The 22,755-nt window shown below is 42.2% G+C and overlaps 1 protein-coding gene across 1 annotated transcript in view; it reads left to right on the top strand.

Annotated features, from left to right (window-relative positions):
• The window catches only part of CD53 (CD53 molecule), a 36,894-nt gene extending 21,592 nt beyond the window's left edge, over positions 1–15,302 (top strand). The window contains exons 6-8 of the mRNA XM_081492775.1: positions 12,373–12,453; positions 13,517–13,600; positions 14,454–15,302. Of these exons, the coding sequence (XP_081348901.1) occupies positions 12,373–12,453; positions 13,517–13,600; positions 14,454–14,525 (237 nt within the window). The 3' untranslated portion in view covers positions 14,526–15,302. The remainder of the gene's footprint in view (positions 1–12,372; positions 12,454–13,516; positions 13,601–14,453) is intronic.
• The last annotated feature ends 7,453 nt before the right edge of the window (positions 15,303–22,755 follow it).

Here is a 22,755-nt window from a genome sequence, read left to right as displayed (position 1 = left end):
ATATACTCCCACACTTGCATAGTCTTCCCCCATTATCCACGTCACTCACCAGAATGGTGCTTTTTTCTAATAAAGGCTGAACCTACATTGACACATAATTATCACCCAAGGTCCATAGTTTACATTAGGGTTCACTCTGGCATTGCACATTCTATGCATTTGAAGAAATTTGTAATGACATATATGCATCATTATAATATCATGCAGAGTATCTTTGCCTTCCTAAAAATCCTGTGTTCCTTCCTCCTCCTACTCCCATCCTTCACAGCCACTGATCTTTTTATTTTTCAATAGTTTTGCCTTTTTGAGAATGTCATATAGTTGAAGTCATACTGTTTATAAGCTTTTCAAATTGGCTTCTTCCACTTACTAATATGCATTTAAGATTCCTCCTTGTCTTTTCATGACTTAATAGCTCATTTCTTTTTAGTGTTAATATTCCATTGTCTGGATATACCACAGCTTACTTATTCATTCACTTGTTGAAGGACATCTTGATCACTTCCAAGTTTTGGCAATTAAGAATAAAGCTGCCATAATCTTTAATGAGCAGCATTTTTGTTTGTGGACATAAGTTTTATACTTCTTTGGATAAATACCAGAGTGTGATTGATGGATCATTTAGTAAAAATATACATAATTTGTAAGAAACCTCCAAATAGTCTTCTGAAGCATCTGTACCATATCTCATTCCCACCAGCAATGTATGAAAGTTCCTGTTGCTTCACATCCTCACCAGCATTTAGTGTCTGTGTTCCAGATTTTGGCCATCCTTGAAAGTGTGTACTGGTAGCTCATTACTTTAATTTTCATTTCCTTGATGACATATGATGTAGATTTTCATATGTTTATTTTCCATTTCTATATCTTCTTTGGTAAGCTGTCTGTTAAGTTTGTTGGTTCATTTTTAAATCAGGTTAGTTGTTATCTTATTGCTGTTTTAAGAGGTTTCTCTCTCTCTTTTATATATAGATTTTTAGGTAACAGTCATTTATCAGATGTGTCTTTTGCAAATATTTTCTCCAAGTCTGTGGCTTTTCTTCTATTTCTCCAGATACTGTCTCTTGCAGATAGAAGTTTTTAATTTTAGCCAAGTCCAGCTTATCCATTATTTCTTTCATGAATCCCGCCTTTGGTGTGGTTTCTAAAAAGATATCATCATAACCAAGGTCATGTAGGTTTTCTCCCATATTATCTTCTAAGATTTTTGTAGTGTGGTATTTTACTTTTAGATCTATAATCTATCTTGAGTTAACTTTTGTGAATGGTGTAGGTTCTCTGTCTAGCTATTGGTTTGTTTATTTTTGTTTGTTTGTTTTTGTGTTTTTGTTTTTGGTATATGAATGTCTAATTTTTCCAGCACCATTTGTTGAGGCTATCTTTTTTGCATTGTATTGCTCCTTTGTCAAAGATCAGTTGATTATATTTACGCAGGCCTGCTTCTGGGCTCTCTGTATCTATTTGTCTGTTCTTTCACCAATACCACACTATCTTGATTGCTGCAGCTTTGTAGGAAGCCTTAAATTTGGGTAGTATCAGTCTTCCAACTTTGTTCTTTTCTTTCAGTATTGTGTTGAAAATTATGAGTCTTTTGCCTCTTTATGCTGCTGCTGCTGCTGTTAAGTCGCTTAGTCGTGTCCGACTCTGTGCGACCCTGTAGACGGCAGCCCACCAGGCTCCTCTGTCCCTGGGATTCTCCAGGCAAGAATACTGGAGTGGGTTGCCATTTCCTTCTCCAATGTATGCATGCATGCTAAGTCGCTTCAGTTGTGTCCGATTCTGTGCGACCCTATGGACAGTAGCCCCCCAGGCTCCTCTGTCCACAGGATTCCCCAGGCAAGAATACTGGAGTGGGTTGCCATTTCCTTTTCTGTATAAACTTTCAGATCAGCTGGTTGATATCCATTAAATAACTGGCTGAGATTTTGATTGGGTAGCATTGAATCTATAGATCTGGTTGAGAAGAACTAATACCTTAATAACACTGAGTCTTCCTATCCATGCAAATGGCATACTTCCCCATTTACTTGATTTTGTTCATCAGAGTTTTATAGTTTTCCTATTATATAGGATAGGAAAGATCTTGCACTTATTTTGTTAGATTTATACCTAGGTATTTCATTTTGGGGAACGCTAATGTAAATGGCATAGTGTTTTTAATTTCAAATTCTATTTATTCACTATTGTAATATATGAAAGCAACTGATGTTTGTTATTAACCTTATGTTCTGCAACCTGGGCATAATCTGAGCTGTTTTTGATGTGCTGCTTTGCAGGTACCTGTAGTTGTTTCCCTCATTCTGCTCAGAAGCAGCCTTGGGTGCAAATCCCCCTTCCCCTCACTGCCAATCACTGCCCCCAGCCTCTGTCTCCCCTGCCCTGTTGTGGAGCCACACCTTAGGACAGGTGAGGTCCACATGGACTCTCAGGGTGTGTGTGTGGGGGTGGTGGTGGTAAGCTGTGGTGAAGCAGCCTCTATCAGAGACCTAGGATGTTTCTGATGTGCTGCTTGAGTAAGCACCAACGATGGCAGCTGCTGCCCCACCCAGGCTCTGTGCCAATACTGGGTTACCTCTGTATTCTAAGGTTTGAATATTTTCCTTGGTCATGGCCACCCCAGATCCCTTGCTGCACTGTGACATGGAATGAATGGGGAAAGAGCATTTGCTCAGCTCAGGTTGGGGCATGCCCATAGGTGGTAGCAAGCAACTTGGCACCCACTAAAGCAGACCTCTCTCCACCTTGCTTTAGAGGAAAGCCAGCATGCATGTGCTCCTCATGGTGGAGTCCAGGCTTCTGCAGCTCTCCTGCTAATCCAAACAGTCCTCCAATCAACAAAGAGACCTTGTCTCCCCAGGACTGAGGCTCCAGATTTGTGGCCCTCAACTGCTCACTCCCCAAGATGGGTGGTGTCCCATCCATGTACGCTCCTTTTTACTCTTAGTCCCCTCCCAGGGTCACAGGTTCTGACCTCCTGATTACATGTGTATCTTTCTTACAGCCTTTGTTGTACAGGAGTCCTTTCTGCCCTTTTTAAGTTAGTTTTCAGTGAGAATTGTTCCACATGTAGATGTAATTTTGATGTGTTCGTGGGAGGAGGTGAGGTATGCTAACTCCTGGATTTATAGCTTAGCACTTATACCTACGTTTTAGGGAAGGAAAATAAATGTTGACCATTCCCACCATGACATATTATCACAGGCCTACCACTTGGACTTAATAGCAGGAAGGTTATGGGGAACTTCCAGTAAAGGGGTATATATACCAGCCCAGAGGGAAAGAAATCTCAAGGTGCATCAACCTGTCCACTCATAGGGCAGAAAAGCCCACAGAGAGATTCCATATATTCAGATCTCTCGTTTGGGAACCAGAGAGGCACCTGCTTTGTAGGGAGCTTCTTCTTTTCCTGTCCATTTAGAATGTAATATCTTGTGAGTTACTTGACAAACAGTAGGGAAGCCCCCCCACCTCCATGTGTCTATGATTTGTTTGGGTATGAAAGTTTGAAAGTGAAAGTCACTCAGTTGTGTCCAACTGTTTGTGACCCCATGGCTCATGGCCCACCAGACTCCTCTGTCCATGGGATTCTCCAGGCAAGAATACTGGAGTGGGTTGCCATTCTCTTCTCCAGGGGATCTTACTAATCAAGAGATTGAACCCAGGTCTCCTGCACTGCAGGCAGACTCTGCCAACTGAGCCACTAGGGAAGCCCTTGTTTGGGTATCATTGCTCCTTTCTATGTAGATAGGGGTTATGGACATCAAGACTCCATACTCACCTCCCAACTACCCTAAGCCATCCAAAATATGACAAACCATGGGAATCTGGAGATTATTTGATCTACTTCACAGCAGAGGAAAAACATACTATTCAGAGTCACTATAGTTAAACGTAGAGCTTCCATAAACCGTCACATAGCAAGGGGATTTTTGGTCACCAATCCAATCCACTGTCTACACTTGGTGCAAATGAGTGGCTGAAGTTTTCACAGAATCCCCTTGGTACTGGAGACAGGCCACAGACCAAGAAGTTAGAATAGTTGTGGACCTCTGCATATGTTTGAGCCACAAGAGAGGAACATATTTCCAGTAACTAGAGCCAAATAGTCCATGAGGCAAACACTGTGGGTGACAAGAGAGATGTTTTAGGGGTAAAAGATAAGGCAAAATCTCATTCATGAGTAGCATTGGCCAAAACTGTCCCCAATTTTGGCTTTTTTCCCAGTGGGTGATACTCTCAGGGGAGTGTGTAATTTCCTTGGTTCTGTCTCGTCACAGCAAAGATTTGAAACAGTGGACAAGTGTTATGGCTCTGTTACAGTTCAGTTTTATTTGGCAAGCAAAGGATAGTACATCCTTGAGGCAGGAGGGCAGGCCAACCCAAAAAGGGAGGCTCAGTCCTGGCTCCTCTTTTTATATGTTTCATCTCCTCCCCATGAACCTGGCCTGTGTAAACTGGGATAGCCACGAAGGCTGTTTGTTTCACTTGAGGTTCTCACTCCAGACCTCGGATTTTCTTTTATTCTACTTTCCCGGGCTTCTTCCTTTCTTTGTCTTTTAGCCACCGCCATTTTGGACTCCTTTTTCCTATTCTAACTACCTAACAATACCACACAATTTTCCCTTTAATATCTCCAAGTTCAGTTCAGTTCAGTTGCTCAGTCGTGTCCGACTCTTTGCGACCCCGTGAATCGCAGCACGCTAGGCCTCCCTGTCCATCACCAACTCCTGGAGTTTACCCAAACCCATGTCCATCGAGTTGGTGATGCCATCCAACCATCTCATCCTCTGTCGTCCCCTTCTCCTCCTGCCCCCAATCCTTCCCAACATTAGGGTCTTTTCCAGTGAGTCAACTCTTCGCATGAGGTGACCAAAGTATTGGAGTTTCAGCTTCAACATCAGTCCTTTCAATGAACACCCAGGGCTGATCTCCTTTAGGATGAACTGGTTGGATCTTCTTGCAGTCCAAGGGACTCTCAAGAGTCTTCTCCAACACCACAGTTCAAAAGCATCAATTCTTCGGCGCTCAGCTTTCTTCACCGTCCAACTCTCACATCCATACATGACCACTGGAAAAACCATAGCCTTGACTAGACAGACCTTTGTTGGCAAAGTAATGGCTCTGATTTTAAATATGCTATCTAGGTTGGTCATGGGAATCCTCCTGAGTAAACGTACTTCTTGTGGGTTTAGCTCACTGTGCTAATGCTTCTGGAGAGGTGATTGGGCCTGAAGGGGGCCCATTTCTATATAAACTTTCTATATAAAAGTTTTCTATAAAATTTTTATTGTCCATCTGGACTGAAGGTGATACTGGAAGCAAATCCTATCTCCCAAGGGGTTAGAATACCAAGCCACTTGGAATGGGGAGAACAATTTAAACGCCAATGAATTATAGTAACACCAGATGGGATGTCCTGTGGCATCCCCCTAAAAAGCAAGCAAACATACAAAAAAACCCCACAAGATTTTCATCCCACCTGATAGGCCCAAGGCTTCCTTTTTAAAAATTTTTTTAAATTTATTTTGGGGTGTAGACTCTGAGGCTGGGAAAGATTGAAGGCAAAAGAGAAGGGGGTGGCAGAGGATGAAATTGTTAGATAGCATCACTGACTCAAATGGACATGAATTTGAGCAAACTCCAGGAGATAGTAGAGGACAGAGAAACCTGGCATGCTGCAGTCCAAGGGGTTGCAAAGAGTCAGATATGCCTTAATGACTGAACAAAAACATAGTTGATTAACAATGTTGTGATAATTTCAGGTGAACAGCAAAGAGACTCAATCATACATATACACATATTCATTCTCTCCCAAAGTCCCCTCCCATCCAGGCTGCCACATAACATTGAGCAGAGTTCCTGTGCTATTTGTTAAGACAAGACTTCCCTTCTGAACCTGCACTCTCAACCTCCGTTTTATTGTCCATCCATCCAGCCATTCATATGCAGATTGTTGGCCCAAGGCATTTAATAGTCTGAAAGTGTCAGACAGCCCTCAGGATCAAACTTTTAATGTGCCCTCAGGAAATAGGGCTTTTAACATCCATCTGGCTGACACATTTTATAAAGCCAGCTACAGTGACTGCAGCCATGAAATTAAGACTCTTGCTCCTTGGAAGAAAAGCTGTGACAAACTTGGCATATTAACAAGCAGAGACATCATTTTGCCGACAAAGCTATAGTCAAAGCTATGGTTTTTCTGGTAGTCATGTACAAATATGAGAGTTAGACCATAAGACGGCTGAGTACCAAAGAATTGATGCTTTTGAACTAAGGTGTTGGAGAAGAATCTTGACAGTCCATTGGACAGCAAAGAGATCAAACCAGTCAATCCTAAAGGAAATCAATCCTGAATATTCATTGGAAGGACTGATGCTGAAGCTGAAACTCCAATACTTCGGCTACTTGATATGAAGAGCTGACTCACTTGAAAAGACCCTGATGCTGGGAAAGATTGAAGGCAGGAGGAGAAGGGGACGACAGAGGATGAGATGGCTGGATGACATCATCAATTCAATGGACATGAGTTTGTCTGAGCAAACTCTCAGATATAGTGAAGGACAGGGAAGCCTGGCATGCTGCAGTCCATGGGGTCATAAAGAGTCAGACACAACTGAGCAACTAAACAATGGTGGGGTTATATGGTAGATGGAAAGTCCAAGGAATTTCTTGGGCTTCTGTTCACTCTTATCTTTCATGTCTAGTCACCTGATCACTGCCAATTTGGGCTGGTGTTCCACACATAACTTCCAATTTTGATCGTTTGACAATTTTGCCTTTGATTGTATCAATAGCAGTCTGATTGGCTTTCCTACTAGCAAAGGCTAGCACCAACCCAGAGGCTTTGTCAGCACAGGTAAGGGCATATTTATACCCTTCTGACACAGGCAAAAGCCTATGTGGTCCACTTGCCATCTGGTAACCAGAGGAGGGCACCACCTCAAATGATGCATAAGGCAGTCCTTATCTATAACTTGGAGGCCCATAGATTTGAGAGGCAAATGAAACCTTTTTACTATTTCCCAAGTTGTTTTGATTTGACAATCAGTTTGGCCTTTTCAAAAACCTCTTGTGGGCTTGTGGGGTGGGGTATTCCTAACCCAGGTATTTCCCTTTTTCACTAAATCATATGTGCTGTGTGCTCAGTAGTGTTCTGACTCTGTAACCCTATGGATGGCAGCCTGCCAGGCTCCTCTGTCCATTGGGATTTTCCCAGCAAGAATACTGGAGTGGGTTGCCATTTCCTCCTCAAAGGAATCTTCCCAACGCAGGGATTGAACCCAAGTCTTGCATGTCTCCTATAGTGCAGACAAATTCTTTGCTGCTGAGTCACCTGGGAAGCTCCAAAGAATATAGAGGTCTCAATATTTGGACAAGGTGGAGAATAAAAGGCCGCCCATACCCTAGCACACCTATAAAGGATTGTAGTTCTTTTCTATTGTGGTTTATCTATATTCTATCAATAGCAGCTTTGGGCATCCCTTCAGTCTTAGCATACTAGATAACTCCTAGCAACTTTACTGACTGTCCAGGTCCTTGTAGCTTATTGGGGCTGAACTCCCATCTTTATGCTTAAATTTTCCAGAAGAGGCTTGGGAAAGAGAAAACAAGTCATTACAGTTAACCTAGTATCATAAATGTAATGACAGAGAACTACAGAAAGAAGGAGAGTCCATTTCTTCAAGTCCAGGGCCACCATCCCATGACATATAGTGAGATGACGTTGGGGTAGGATGGTAAAAGACCATTGACCCCCCTTCCCACATGAAGGTTCACTTGTCCTGGGATCCCTTATCTAAGTGTTTGCTAAGAAAAAGCATTAGACAAAACTAAGACACTGTCTTGAGAGAAGAGGCTATACCTTGAGAGAAGTGGCAATTATATCAAAGAGTTTTTGTAACTGCTGCATAGATAGGGGGTATTACCTTGATTAATTCTCTATAGTCTACTGTCATACACCAGGTACCATTTGGTTTTTTCACTGGCTGCATGGGGCTACTGAACAGGCTTTGTGCTGGTATTATAACCACCACTTTCTCTAATTCCTTAATGGTAGAAGTTACTTTTTCTTATCCCCCAGGTACCCATTATTGTTTTTTATTGCTACTACACTCTGGAAGATAGGCAATTTTACAGAGTCCCATTTAGCATGACCAACCATTAGAAGCTTGAGTGTCTGATCCATAAATCGAACTCACCCATGGTGGTTTGAGGTCTAGGTACTATAGGACATACACACCCAAAATATACTCAGATATGGGTGAAGATTATGGTTTCAGTCTGTTTGCCCTCTGATGCCCTCTCTCAGCGCTTATGTCTTACTTGGGTTTCTCTTACCTTGGATGTGGGGTATCTCTTCACGGCTGCTCCAGCAAAGCACAGCCACTGCCCCTGATCTTGGACGTTGGGCAGCTCCTCTTGGCCATGCTCCTGCGCCACCCCAGCTGCCGGCAAATAGATGGGGAAACAGTAGAAACAGTGGCTGACTTTACTTTTCTGGGCTCCAAAATCACTGCAGATGGTGATTGCAGCCATGAAATTAAAAGATGCTTACTCCTTGGAAGGAAAGTTATGACCAACCTAGACAGCAGATTAACAAGCAGAGACATTATTTTGTCAACAAAGTTCCATCTAGTCAAGGCTATTGTTTTTTCAGCGGTCACGTATGGATGTGAGAGTTGGACTATAAAGAAAGCTGAGCACAGAAGAATTGATGCTTTTGAACTATGGTGTTGGAGAAGACCCTTGAGGGTCCCTTGGACTGCAAGGAGATCCAACCAGTCCACCCTAAAGGAGATCAGTCCTGGGTGTTCATTGGAAGCACTGATGTTGAAGCTGAAACTCCAATACTTTGGCCACCTCATGCGAAGAGCTGACTCATTTGAAAAGACCCTGATGCTGGGAAACATTGAGAGCAGGAGGAGAAGCAGATGACAGAGGATGAGATGGTTGAATGGCATCACTGACTCGATGGAAATGGGTTTGAGTGGACTCCAGGAGTTGGTGATGGACAGGGAGGCCTGGCGTGCTGTGGTTCAGTTCAGTTCAGTCGCTCAGTCGTGTCCAACTCTTTGCGACCCCATGAATCGTAGCACGCCAGGCCTCCCTGTCCATCACCAACTCCCAGAGTTTACCCAAACCCATGTCCATCGAGTCAGTGATGCCATCCAACCATCTCATCCTCTGTTGTCCCCTTCTCCTCCTGCCCCCAATCCTTCCCAGCATTAGGGTCTTTTCCAATGAGTCAACTCTTCACATGAGGTGGCCAAAGTATTGGAGTTTCATCTTCAACATCAGTCCTTCCAATGAACACCCAGGACTGATCTCCTCTAGGATGGACTGGTTGGATCTCCTTGCAGTCCAAGGGACTCTCAAGAGTATTCTCCAACACCACAGTTCAAAAGCATCAATTCTTCAGCGCTCAGCTTTCTTCACCGTCCAACTCTCACATCCATACATGACCACTGGAAAAACCATAGCCTTGACTAGACAGACCTTTGTTGGCAAAGTAATGTCTCTGCTTTCAAATATGCTATCTAGGTTGGTCATAACCTTCCTTCCAAAGAGTAAGCGTCTTTTAATTTCATGGCTGCAATCACCATCAGCAGTGATTTTGGAGCCCAAAAAAATAAAGTCTGACACTGTTTCCACTGTTTCCCCATCTATTTCCCATGAAGTGATGGGATCAGATGCCATGATCTTAGTTTTCTGAACGTTGAGCTTTAAGCCAACTTTTTCACTCTCCTCTTTCACTTTCATCAAGAGGCTCTTTAGTTCTTCTTCACTTTTTGCCATAAGAGTGGTCATCTGCATATCTGAGGTTATTGATATTTCTCCTGGCAATCTTGATTCCAGCTTGTGTTTCTTCCAGCCCAGCGTTTCTCATGATGTACTCTGCATAGAAGTTAAATAAGCAGGGTGACAATATACAGCCTTGACGTACTTCTTTTCCTATTTGGAACCAGTGTGTTGTTCCTTGTCCAGTTCTAACTGTTGCTTCCTGATCTACATACAGGTTTCTCAAGGGACAGGTCAGATGGTCTCTTATTCCCATCTCTTTTAGAATTTTCCACAGTTTATTGTGATCCACACAGTCAAGGCTTTGGCATAGTCAATAAAGCAGAAATAGATGTTTTTCTGGAACTTTCTTGCTTTTTCAATGATCCAGAGGATGTTGGCAATTTGATCTCTGGTTCCTCTGCCTTTTCTAAAACCTGCTGTGGTTCATGGGGTCACAAAGAGTTGGACACAACTGAGCAACTGAACTGAACGGAACTGATGGGTGAAGATAAACCAGAGAAGGAGGGGGAGGCAATCTTCTGATTTGCAAATACAAGCTCACTTGTTTTACTTTACAATGTTTGACCTCATATCCCATCAATGGTTGCTACTTCCCCTTGGAACTTAGATGGATTTCCATAAATCATGATGCATTTTGTACAGTATTTGCTAGAACAATCTGCTTATTGGTGCAGGACCAATAAAATAATCTGTTCAACCTGGGGCCTGCACACCAAGGAGCATCCTTGACCCACCCCTAATCCTTAGGAATCCAGGGTATACCTGCAAATATCCATTTAATTAAGTTGTCTGGGCACCCTCACTTTTCTCCCACCCCAGCCCCATACAAACATTGCCAGAAGGCAGTTGGTGCTGTAACAGAAGCCATTTTACACATTTGTGGTCCCTTTAACACAATGCCATTGCCCCCAGTATCCCACAAATGGAGAACCTAGGCTGCAATGCCCTCTCTACTTTTTTGTTTAAATATTCTGGTTAATTCTACTAGTCAGGGAGGAAAAATCTCATGGGGTTATTTTCAGCTCTCGCAGTGGTTTAGTTGCTAAGTCATATCCAACTCTTGTGACCCCATGGACTGTAGCCTGCCAGGCTCCTCTGTCCATGGGATTCTCCAGGCAAGAATACTAGAGTGGGTTGCCATTTACTTCCTATTATCTGTCAGTTCTCTAGCATCTTGTGCTTTAGTTTGAATCAGAGGCTGTGACTGCAGGTCCTCTTCTTCTTCTTCTATAATTATGTCCTCATCTTCTGAGGAGTCATGAGCCCAAGAATTCCACCTTTTGGGATCCCAGTTGTCCTGTGAAATAATAGTCCTCACCTTTGAATGGGGTAGCCTAGGGCCCTACATTTAGCCATCTTACATTCCATCATTTCAATAGGTTCTTCCAGGTGGACTTTCTTTGACATGATGTCCTAAGGTGCAGAACATGCCATCCATACATCTCTCTTTAGTGACCAACTGAGCTGTAATTCCTTTTCTGTGCTAAATTTTAGAGTGCATAACAAAGCCCATGCAACAGCTGCAATAGATTGCTCACTTTTGCCCCCAAATTTTGCTTTGCCACCTCTTTGGTTAATGCATTTAGTAAGTCCTTTGGTGTTTCCATTGTGTCCCTGTACACTTGCACCAGCCTGAATTGTTCCATAAATTTAGCCAGATCATCCCACATGGAAATGGCTGGCCAACCTGGGATTTCCCCCACAACAGCAAGCTTTTCCCTGCTTGGCCCCTTCACCCATTCTTGCATCATTTTCAGTCTCCTGCCTGGCTTGTCAATTGTCTGAGGATGGAGGGAACCGAAAGTGCCCAGTGAACTGAGAAGGCGTCTTGAGACAAAAACAAGCCAGGGAGCTCCATATAATAACTGGGTCAAAAAAAAAAAAATAACTGGGTCAGTTTATTAAACAGTAACTTACTCACAGAGTGGTATCAGGATCTGGTGGACAACAATCTGGAAGCATTCACATCTACACTCCACACTGCCAAGGGGCTGTTAGGAGAATTTTATAATTAACTTAGGGTATGGAAGTAGGTGCTAGGAAACAGGACATGCGCTCCTAAGTCAAGATGAATGGTAACTAGTCATCTGGGTGCCAAAAATACATCAGCAAAAGTTTTCATCATTGTTTGGGAACTAATGGAGCATAAAGGCCACATTACCTATTATTTATAAAGCCCTTAATGACGTAGAAGCGATTCACTGCATAGGGTTAGGGTCAGTGTAGGACAGGAGAAACTGTAAGGGCCCAAGATGGCATCAGCTATGCTAACAGACATACAGTGGGTCTAGGTGTGGTCAGCCTGATCCCTCCATTATAAAGTCCCCTGTGTGCCTAATTTTTGATCTGTAAAATGTGAATAAGTTAAATATGCCCTCTCTACTTCAAGTTTTATGTGAATAAAATGGTATAACAGGTTTGAAAGTACTCAGTTCTAAGGAGCCAGAGTAAACAAGTCAGTTCTGTATTTTCTGCTAGAGTCAAATCGAAAGGGTTCACCTTTTCTCCAAGGCCCATGGTTTTCTTTCTGTTACCTGACTAATCATTGCTTTTGGGGGCTTTGGCTTTCAGCTGCAATGTTGTGGTATAAATGGCACGAGTGACTGGACATCCGGAGCACCAGCATCTTGCCCCAAAGGCTCAACTGTTAAGGTAATTTATTTTTGGAAACGTTTCTGCTATTGGCCACTGTGATTAAACCCTTAATTCCCTTAGAAATCCAGTCATACAGGATTCAGTCCTCCCAGCCATAAACAGGAAACCTCAAACAAAAGAGAGACCAGGGAAACATATAACTAGAAAATAAGAAAAACAAAATAGAAAAATAAGCAAAAAAAGAATAAGTTTATCTAGACTAGAGATGCCATTAAGAATATTGCTACTCTGAACTATTATATTAGAGGGGGAAAGTTTACATGATAGTGGCAGAAGACTGTGTCTAGATTTTTCCTGAGTAATAATTAGGGCTTCTTATGATTGAAAGTGAAATTTGCAAGGTAGAAGCAGAAAAGCTTCTCTTTCTACTTATTTCCCTGCTCTCCTTCCTTGGAGATGGCAGCATCCAACCCCTTAGCAGAATTAATTATAAGTGAAGAGTGAGGAGCTGGGGGTGAAAGAGTTGATGGAACTTCTGACTAGACCCAGAGAAGAATCCCAAATCAACTTCCAACTAGACCAAGCCCCTAAGGTCCTGTTACCCATGTCACTCACTTGATGTTGTTTGGAAATCTCTGGAATTTGTGCGGGTGGGCAGTCTGTGAAGAAAGACTGGGACACCCACCAACCAGCAACTGCCCTGCAGCTTGGTAGGGCTATGATATGATTACTGGCTTTTGAAGCAGAAGCTGAAATGGAACCAGTCATAGGATTGCATAGCCTATATTCCTATTTGTCAATACCAAGACAGCAGTGAATGTTCAAAAAATACAAGGACATATGTTGTTGACCTGCCTCTTGGGAGCTAGTTTAATGCATTGTGTAAATATATAAGACTTTTACTTTATCTACTTCCACTGTAATGATAACAATACCAGAAAAGTCTCTAGTTTAATGTTCTCTATCTACTTTATGCTCATTTCTTCATCCATATAAAAAAAAATACATATACAATGCTTGTCCTAAGTGTCTTGGAAAAAAACAAACTATCATCCCAAATAAGCCTCTTGATAAAGTTGAATAATATAGTAGTGTCATTTGTACATGTAATTTTTTCTAGGGTTGCTATACTCAAGCAAAACAGTGGTTTCACTCTAATTTCCTGTATATTGGAATCACCACTATCTGTGTATGTGTAATCCAGGTAAGAGCTTAATCAGAGGACTATTTTGAGAACTAAATGAGTTAAGTCATGTAATTTTTAAAGTATGTGCTTGATAAATATGAGTTCCCCTATGTAAGTAGAAAATTATGTTATTACCAGTTTAAGGCATACAGAAAATAATGCTGTAAGATCTAACTGGTCAATTTATCCCTAATAGAAATGAGTGTATCATGGTCAAATTAAAAGCCACTAAGTGGAATCTTACTTTGGTCCCTCATTCAGCTCATCTGGAAAAGCCTGTTAAATAAAACATTTCACTTGAAAAATTGGCCTTGTGTGCTAAGGAGGAGTTGGTGATGAAACTGTAATCAATTTCCTCATTGCTTCTCCGCTTATCTTGACAAATCAGGGGTGAAAGGGGATAGTTTCTTGTTCTTTTTTATTATGTGATATTCCTACTATTTTTATACCCAAGCAACTTGAGTGTATCACAGATTAGCTAAGATCTACTTAGAAAGCTCAAAGAGAAATGATTTTTCTCTGCTTGGAAACCAAGGAATCCTAAGGCATGGGTAGAGAAGACTCATTGCACAAAGTATTGACCTGTGCAGAACTTGATTATACCAGCAGCAGGATTTCTGTGGTTTCTTAAGGAGACAAAAGATGTCCCAGCACTTAATACTCTACTATCTTGCCGTCATCACCCTCACTTGTCTCCCCACTGTCATTCTAAAGCTAAAGGAGAAAACTCTTGAGAAGGAATTAGAAGTGATAGTAGGAAGGGTAGTTTTAGTGTGATGGACACTTTCTTTTCCTCTGGGACTCATCCTAGGGACTGTGGGTGAGATGTGTTACCTGTAAAGACCTCACTTTTTACCAACTCTTTCCTCAGGTATTAGGGATGTCCTTTGCACTGACCTTGAATTGCCAGATTGACAAAACCAGTCAGGTCCTAGGACTCTGACCTGCTGCTGCCATGTGCTGGAGAGACTTCTTTCATCGCTGGAAATCCAAAACAACTTATATTATGAAGTCTTAAATGACCACCTCTTGAACTGGTGTCTTTGTTCTCCCTCCCATCTCTTCCCTGTGGGGTCCCTGTCTTACACAACCAAAGAAGAGGGTGTTGGTAAGACACTTCCCATCAGACAGCAAGACAATCCTTTACTCATTCATGGCAGTAGCCTTATCATTCATTAATACCTGAGCATTTGTCAGACATGAAAGGGCAAGAGAACCTGTGGTACTAATGGCTCAAAATCAAAGGATGGGTCTGTAGCTTGACTTTCTGCATCTTTCCATTGCCAAAAAGTCTGTGGCCTCTAAATCACACACAGTCCACTCTCCAAAGTCAAACAAGAGATAAGCGTAAGGGAGGTCTGGGGGCAGATTCACTGGATCATTATCACAACCATCTGTTTCCTTTTGACTAGGGGCCTTGGCTACAGGAATGACAAAAATACTCTTTCCCCAATGGTTAGGTTTCACTTCAATTTCTTTATTGATTCATCTAAGTCTTTCCAAGAGGAACTATTGTCCAATGACTCACATCCTGATTTCAGCCAATCGCTTAGATCTTGATTTACATAACTATGAAGGAATTCAGCAGGATCAGTATTTCTGGTGGCTGAGGTAATAATCACATTCAAAAGAGTTCTGGTGTTATTTCTCTTTCAGATAAGTTTTTTCTTAATGTAATATTTTAATTCTTCAATAAATAAAATAGCTTATGATCTTTCAATCACTACATTCTCATTCCTTTGTCTCAAATATAGTTTTCATGACCCAGCCTGATTGTCCTGCCTGCAAGTTAGGGATGTTAGTTATCTATTGCTAAATAATGAATTACTACAAAATTTGTCACTGACAACAACAAATATTTATTATCTCACAGTTTTTGTGGGTCATAAATCTGAGAGCAGCTTAACTGGCTGATTCTGGCTTGTGATCTTCCTCATGACTACAGTCAAGATGTCAGCTGCAGTTATCTCAAGTCTCAACTAGGAGAAGACACACTTCTAAGTTCTCATATTGAAACAGGAGGGAAGGGGGTAGGGCACAGCCTTTAAAAGAATGACATAAACATAGGATATGACAAAAACTGTTTATAACCAACTAGGTCCAAGATGGTGGACTATTCGATTTCCAGTGGACTTTGAGATTTATCATACGTTTATTGTAATACATTAACATAAGCTAAGTGACCCATCCAACAGTGCCATGACAGTTCTGAGCCTGACTATCAAAGATCAAACAGTGACAGGTGACCTGATTCCTGGAAATCTCTGCCTTTTCCCCAAGATAATTGGAATAATCCTCCCACTCATCAGCCTATAAAATTGCCCAGCCCATAAAAACTAACCACACCACATTGTGAGGCCACTCTTGCCTTCTGATGTGGCCCATACTCTGTCTGTGGAGTGTGTTTCTATCTAAATAATCCACTTCTTACCTATCACTTTGTCTCTCACTGAATTCTTTCTGTGATGAGACATCAAAAACCTGAACTTCATTAGCTCCTGAAATCAGGTGTGGATTTCAGTTAACAGATTGATTTCAAGTCTCAATCTGAGTTACACAATTTCAATATGGCTCCTGGTAGGCATCAGTTCTTTGCCACATGTACCTATCCACAGCACTGTCTTATGACATGGCAACTGGTTCTCCCCAGAGCAAGACATTCAAGAGACAGTATGAAATACAGCACCCAAAACAAGTCATTAATTCCTTTTATAAGCTAACTCAGAAGTGCCATCACAACTGTCCTGCTGTACACTATTTCTTAGAAGTAAGTTGAAACGTTTACACTTGAAGGGAGGAAATTATACAGCATATAGAAACTATGGGGTAGAGATCACTGGGAGCTGTCTTAGAGGTGGCCAGTCACACCATGATTTTTTCGGTTAGGAGAAGCTAAATTTAATTGTCTTTGTTGTTGTTGTTCAGTCACTAAGTCATATCCAACTCCTTGTGACCCAGTGGACTGCAGCACACCAGGCTTCCCTGTCCTTCACTATCTCCTGGGGTTTGCTAAACTCATTTCCTTTGAGTCAGTGGTGCCATCCAACTATCACATCCTCTGTCATCTCCTTCTCCTCCTGTCCTCAATCTTTCCCAACATCAGGGTCTTTGCCAGTGAGTTGGCTCTTCGCATCATGTGGTCAAACTATTGGAGCTTCAGCTTCAGCATCAGTCCTTCCAATGAATATTCAGGGTTGATTTCCTTTAGCATTGACAGGTTTGATCTCCTTGCTCTCCAAGGAACTCTGCTTTGCAAATAGGTTCATCTGTACCATTTTTCTAGATTCCACATATATGTGTCAATATACGATACTTTTTTTTCTCTTTCTGACTTCATTTTGTATGAAAGCTTCTAGGTCCATCCACACCTCTGCAAATGGCACAATTTCATTCCTTTTACAACTGCTATAGAGAACAATGGGCTTCCCAGGTGGTGCTAGTAGTAAAGAACCTGCCTGCCAATGCAGGAGACATGCAAGACACACACGGTTCAATCCCTGGGTTGGGAAGATCCCCTTGAGGAAGAAATGACAACCCACTCCAGTATTCTTGAAAAATCCTATGGGCAGATGAGACTGGTAGACTACAGTCCATAGAGAACAGTATGGCTGCTGCTGCTGCTAAGTCGCTTCAGTCATGTCCAACTCTGTGCGACTCCATAGACGGCAGCCCACCAGGCTCCTCTGTCCCTGGGATTCTCCAGGCAAGAATACTGGAGTGGGTTGCCATTTCCTTCTCCAATGCATGAAAGTGAAAGGGAAGTCGCTCAGTCGTGTCTGACCCTTAGCGACCCCATGGACTGCAGCCTACCAGGCTCCTCCGTCCATGAGATTTTCCAGGCAAGAGTAGTGGAGTGGGTTGTCACTGCATTCTCCAAACAGTATGGAGGTTCCTTAAAAAACTAAAAACAGAAGAAACATATGACACACCAATCCCACTACTGGTATATATCTAGAGAAAAACATAATTCCAAAAGATATATGCACCCTAATGTTTATTGCAGCACTTTTACAATAGTCAGGACATGGAAGCAACCTAAAGGTCCATTAGCAGAGGAATGAATAAAGAAAATGTGGTATATATGTATACACACACACACACACACACACACACACACAATGGACTATTACTCATCCATAAAAAGGAACAAAATTGTCCCTGTTTCTTGATTCCTGTCTCCATGATCTTCCCTGAGTTCCAAAGTGTCACTCACTCAGGCATGTCTGACTCTTTGTGACCCCATAGACTACAGCCCATCAGGCTGCTCTGTCCACAGGACTTCCCAGGCAAGAATACTGGAGTGGGTTGCCATTTTTTTCCTCCAGGGATCTTCCCAATCCAAGGATCAAACCCAGGTCTACCACATTGCAGGCCGATTCTTTACCATCTAAGCCACCAGGGAAGCCCTGAGTTCCAAAGAGAAGATTCAAATAGTTGCTAATGTGGGAATAGTTGCTAATCTTGGGTATGGCATAAGCCCTCTTGGAGTAGGTTGCCATTAACCCCACCATAGAGCTGCCAGAACTTACACAGGATTGGGAAACAGACTCTTGGAGGGCACAAACAGAACTTTGTGTGCACCAGTGCCCAGGAGAAAGGAGGAGTGACCCCACAAGAGACTGACCCAGACTTGCCTGTGAGTGTCCAGGAGTCTCCAGCAGAGGCATGGGTTGGTAGTGGCCTGCTGCAGGGTTGGGGACACTGAGTGTAGTAGTACATGCATGGGATCTTTTGAAGGAGGTCACCATTATCTTCTTTAACTCCACCATAGTTCGCCCCCAGGTAAATAGCAGGGAGGAAACACAGCTCCACTCATCAACAGAAAATTGGATTAAAGATTTACTGAACCTGGCCCTGCCCATTAGAATAAGACCCAGTTTTCACCAACAGTCAGTCTCTCCCATGAGGAAGCTTCCACAAGCCTCTTATCCTTCTCCATCAGAGGGCAGAAAGAATGAAAACCACAATCCTAGAAAACTAACCAATCTAATCACATGGACCACAGCTTTGTCTAACTCAATGAAACTATAAGCCATGCCATGTAGGGTCACCCAAGACAGATGGGTCATGGTGGAGACTTCTGACAAAATATGGTCCACTGGAGAAGGGAATGGAAAACCACTTCAGTATTCTTGCCTTGAGAACCACATGAACAGTGTGAAAAGGCAAAAAGATGGGACACAGAAGATGAACTCCCCAAGTCAGTAGGTGCCCAATATGCTACTGGAGATCAGTGGAGAAATAACTCCTGAAAGAATGAAGAGGCAGAGCCAAAGCAAAAACGATACCCAGTTGTGGATGTGACTGGTGATGGAAGCAAGGTCCAATTATAAAGAACAATACTGTATAGTAAAGAACAATACTGCATAGGAAACTGGAATGTTAGGTCCATGAATCAAGGCAAATTGGAAGTGGTCAAACAGGAGATGGGAAGAGTGAACGTCGACATTTAAGGAATCAGTGAACTAAAATGTACTGGAATGGGTGAATTTAACTCAGATGACCATTATATCTACTACTGTGGGCAAGAATCCCTTATAAGAAATGGAGTAGCCATCAGAGTCAACCAAAGAGTCCAAAATGCAGTACTTGGGATATAATCTCAAAAATGACAGAATGATCTCTGTTCATTTCCAAGGCAAACCATTCCATATCACGGTAATCCAAGTCTATGCCTCAACCAGCAATGCTGAAGAAGCTGAAGTTGAGCGATTCTATGAAGACCTACAACACCTTCTAGAATGAACATCCAAAAAAGATGTCCTTTTCATTATAGGGGACTGGAATGCAAAAGTAGGAAGTCAAGAGATACCTGGAGTAACAAGCAAATTTGGCCTTGGAGTACAGAATGAAGTAAGGCAAAGGTTAACAGAGTTTTGCCAAGAGACCACACTGGTCATAGCAAACACCCTCTTCCAACATCACAAGAGAAGACTCTACACGTGGACATCACCAGATGCTCAACACTGAAATCAGATTGATTATATTCTTTGCAGCCAAAGATGGAGAGGCTCTATACAGTCAGCAAAAACAAGACCAGGAGCTGACTGTGGCTCAGATCATGAATTCCTTATTGCCAAATTCAGACTTAAATTGAAGAAAGTAGGGAAAACCACTAGATCATTCAGCTATGACCAAAATCAAATCCCTTACAATTATATAGTGGAAGTGAGAGATAGATTTAATGAACTAGATCTGATAGACAGAGTCCCTGATGAACTATGGATGGAGGTTCGTGACATTGTACAGGAGGCCATCCCCAAGAAAAAGAAATGCAAAACAGCAAAACGGCTGTCTGAGGAGGCCTTCCAAATAGCTGTGAAACAAAGAGAAACGAAAGGCAAAGGAGAAAAGGAAAGATATACCCATCTGAATGCAGGGTTCCAAAGAATAGCAAGGAGAGATAAGAAATCCTTCCACAGCGATCAATGCAAAGAAATAGAGGAAAACAATAGGCTAGGAAAGACTAGAGATCTTTTCAAGAAAATTAGAGATACCAAGGGAACATTTCATGCAAAGATGGACCCAATAAAGGACAGAAATGGTATGGATCTAACAAAAGCAGAAGATATTAAGAAGAGGTGGAAAGAATACACAGAAGAACTAAACTAAAAAGATCTTAATGACCCAGATAACCATGAAGGTGTGATTACTCACCTAGATCCAGACATCCTGGAATATGAAGTCAAGTGGGCCTTAGGAAGCATCACTACAAACAAAGCTAGTGGAAGTGATGGAATTCCAGTTGAACTATTTCAAATGCTAAAAGATGATGCTGTGAAAGTGCTGCATTCAATATGCCACCAAATTTGGAAAACTCAGCAGTGGCCACAGGACTGGAAAAGGTCAGTTTTCATTCCAATTCCAAAGAAAGGCAATTCCAAAGAATGCTCAAACTACCGCACACTTGCACTCATCTCACAGGCTAGCAGAGTAGTGCTCAAAATTCTCCAAGCCAGGCTTCAATAATACATGAACCATGAACTTTCAGATGTTCAAGCCGGTTTTAGAAATGGCAGAGGAACCAGGGATCAAATTTCCAACATCTGTTGGATCATCAAAAAAGCAAGTGAGTTCCAGAAAAACATCTATTTTCGCTTTATTGACTATGCCAAAACCTTTGACTGTGTGGATCACAATAAACTGTGGAAAATTCTGAAAGAGATGGGAATACCAGACCACCTTACCTGCCTCCTGAGAAATCTGTATCCAGGTCAGGAAGCAACAGTTAGAACTTGACATGAAACAACAGACTGGTTCCAAATAGGAAAAGGAGTATGTCAAGGCTGTATATTGTCACTCTGCTTATTTAACTTATATGCAGAGTATATCATGAGAAACGCTGGACTGGATGAAGCACAAGCTGGAATCAAGATTGCCAGGAGAAATATCAATAACCTCAGATATGCAAATGACATCACTCTTATGGCCGAAAGTGAAGAAAAATTAAATATCCTCTTGATGAAAGTGAAAGAAGAGAGTGAAAAATTTGGCTTATAGCTCAACATTCAGAAAACTAAGATCGTGGCTTCTAGTCCCATCAATTCATGGCAAATAGACGGGGAAACATTGGAAAACAGTGGCAGACTTTGTTTTGGGGGGCTCCAAAATCACTGCAGATGGCGAGTGCAGTCATGAAATTAAAAGATGCTTACTCCTTGAAAGAAAAGTTAAGACCAACCTAGACAGCATATTAAGAATCAGAGACATTACTTTGCCAACAAAGATTCATCTAGTCAAGGCTATGGTTTTTCCAGTAGTCATGTATGGATGTAAGAGTTGGACTGTAAAGAACGCTGAGTGCTGAAGAATTGATGCTTTTGAACTGTAGTGTTGGAGAAGACTCTTGAGAGTCCCTTGGACTGCAAGGAGATCCAACCAGTCAATCCTAAAGGAAATCAGTCCTGAATATTCATCTGAAGGACTGATGTTGAAGATGAAACTCCAATACTTTGGCCACCTGATGTGAAGAACTGACTCATTTGAAAAGACCCTGATGCTGGGAAAGATTGAAGGCAGGAGGAGAAGCAGATGACAGAGGATGAGATGGTTGGATGGCATCACCGACTCAATGGACATGAGTTTGAGTAGGCTCTGGGAGTTGGTGTTGGACAGGGAGGCCTGGCATGCTGCAGTCCATGGGGTTGCAAAGAGTCGGACATGACTGAGTGACTGAACTGACTGACTGACTGAATCTGGGAAGGGAAGGGAGGCAAAGACAAGGGAGGGGCAGCCAGGAAACAATAGTGCAGACTTAAGGCAGGGTTCTGATTCCACCTTAAAGTATACAGGTAACAATGTCTTTAAGCTCTTTTACATGTCAGCACTTTTTTTACCATAAAGAAAGCTGAACACCAAGAATTGATGCTTTTGAACGGTGGTTTGGAGAAGACTCTTGAGAGTCCCTTGGACTGCAAGGAGATCAAACCAGTCAATCCTAAAGGAAATCAGTCCTGAATATTCATTGGAGGGACTGATGATGAAGCTGAAGCTTTGGCCACCTGATGCGCCGATCCCACTCATTGGAAAAACCCTGATGCTGGGAAATATTTGAGGCAGGAGAAGCAGATGACAGAGGGTGAGATGGCTGGATGGCATCACCTATGTGATGGAAATAAGTTTGAGCAAGTTAAGGGAGTTGGTGATGGACAGGAAAGCCTGGCATGCTGCACTCCATGGGTTTGCAAAGAGTTGGATATGACTGAACGATTGAACTGAACTGAACTGATTCCACTGAACTGATTCTTCTTATCAGAGAAAGACCATCTGAGGTTACATTACAGGAAACAGAGAAGCTTATCAAAATTACCTGAGACCAGATTAGAGGAGTGGAGGCCCTGCCCTCCCCTGTCCTAATCTTATCAGCAGCCTTCACTCTTGCACCCTTGCTATAAAACTCCTCATCAAATCCTCCCATGTTGGGACATATAGTTTTTTTGGCAACAAAAACTGTATCTGCTCTGTCCCCTTTTGCACCTTATTACACTTATGAGGCCTTACATGATATGTATTTTCTACTTCACTCAAAACTCTGTCTTTGCGATTCTATTTGTCACTGATGCACAGAGGCCAAGCTTTTGGCATCACAATCTATTTGAGGCTTTATCAAGCATGAGAGTTTTACATACATTTAAATTCTTCCCATCTAAATCTTGCCAAAATGTCTCTTGTGT

Source organism: Giraffa tippelskirchi, chromosome 5, assembly GCF_054371585.1.
Source record: "Giraffa tippelskirchi isolate mGirTip1 chromosome 5, T2T-mGirTip1v1.2.pri, whole genome shotgun sequence".
In the NCBI taxonomy this organism is placed as follows: Eukaryota; Metazoa; Chordata; class Mammalia; order Artiodactyla; family Giraffidae; genus Giraffa; species Giraffa tippelskirchi.
This window is presented reverse-complemented; position numbering and strand designations above follow the sequence as displayed.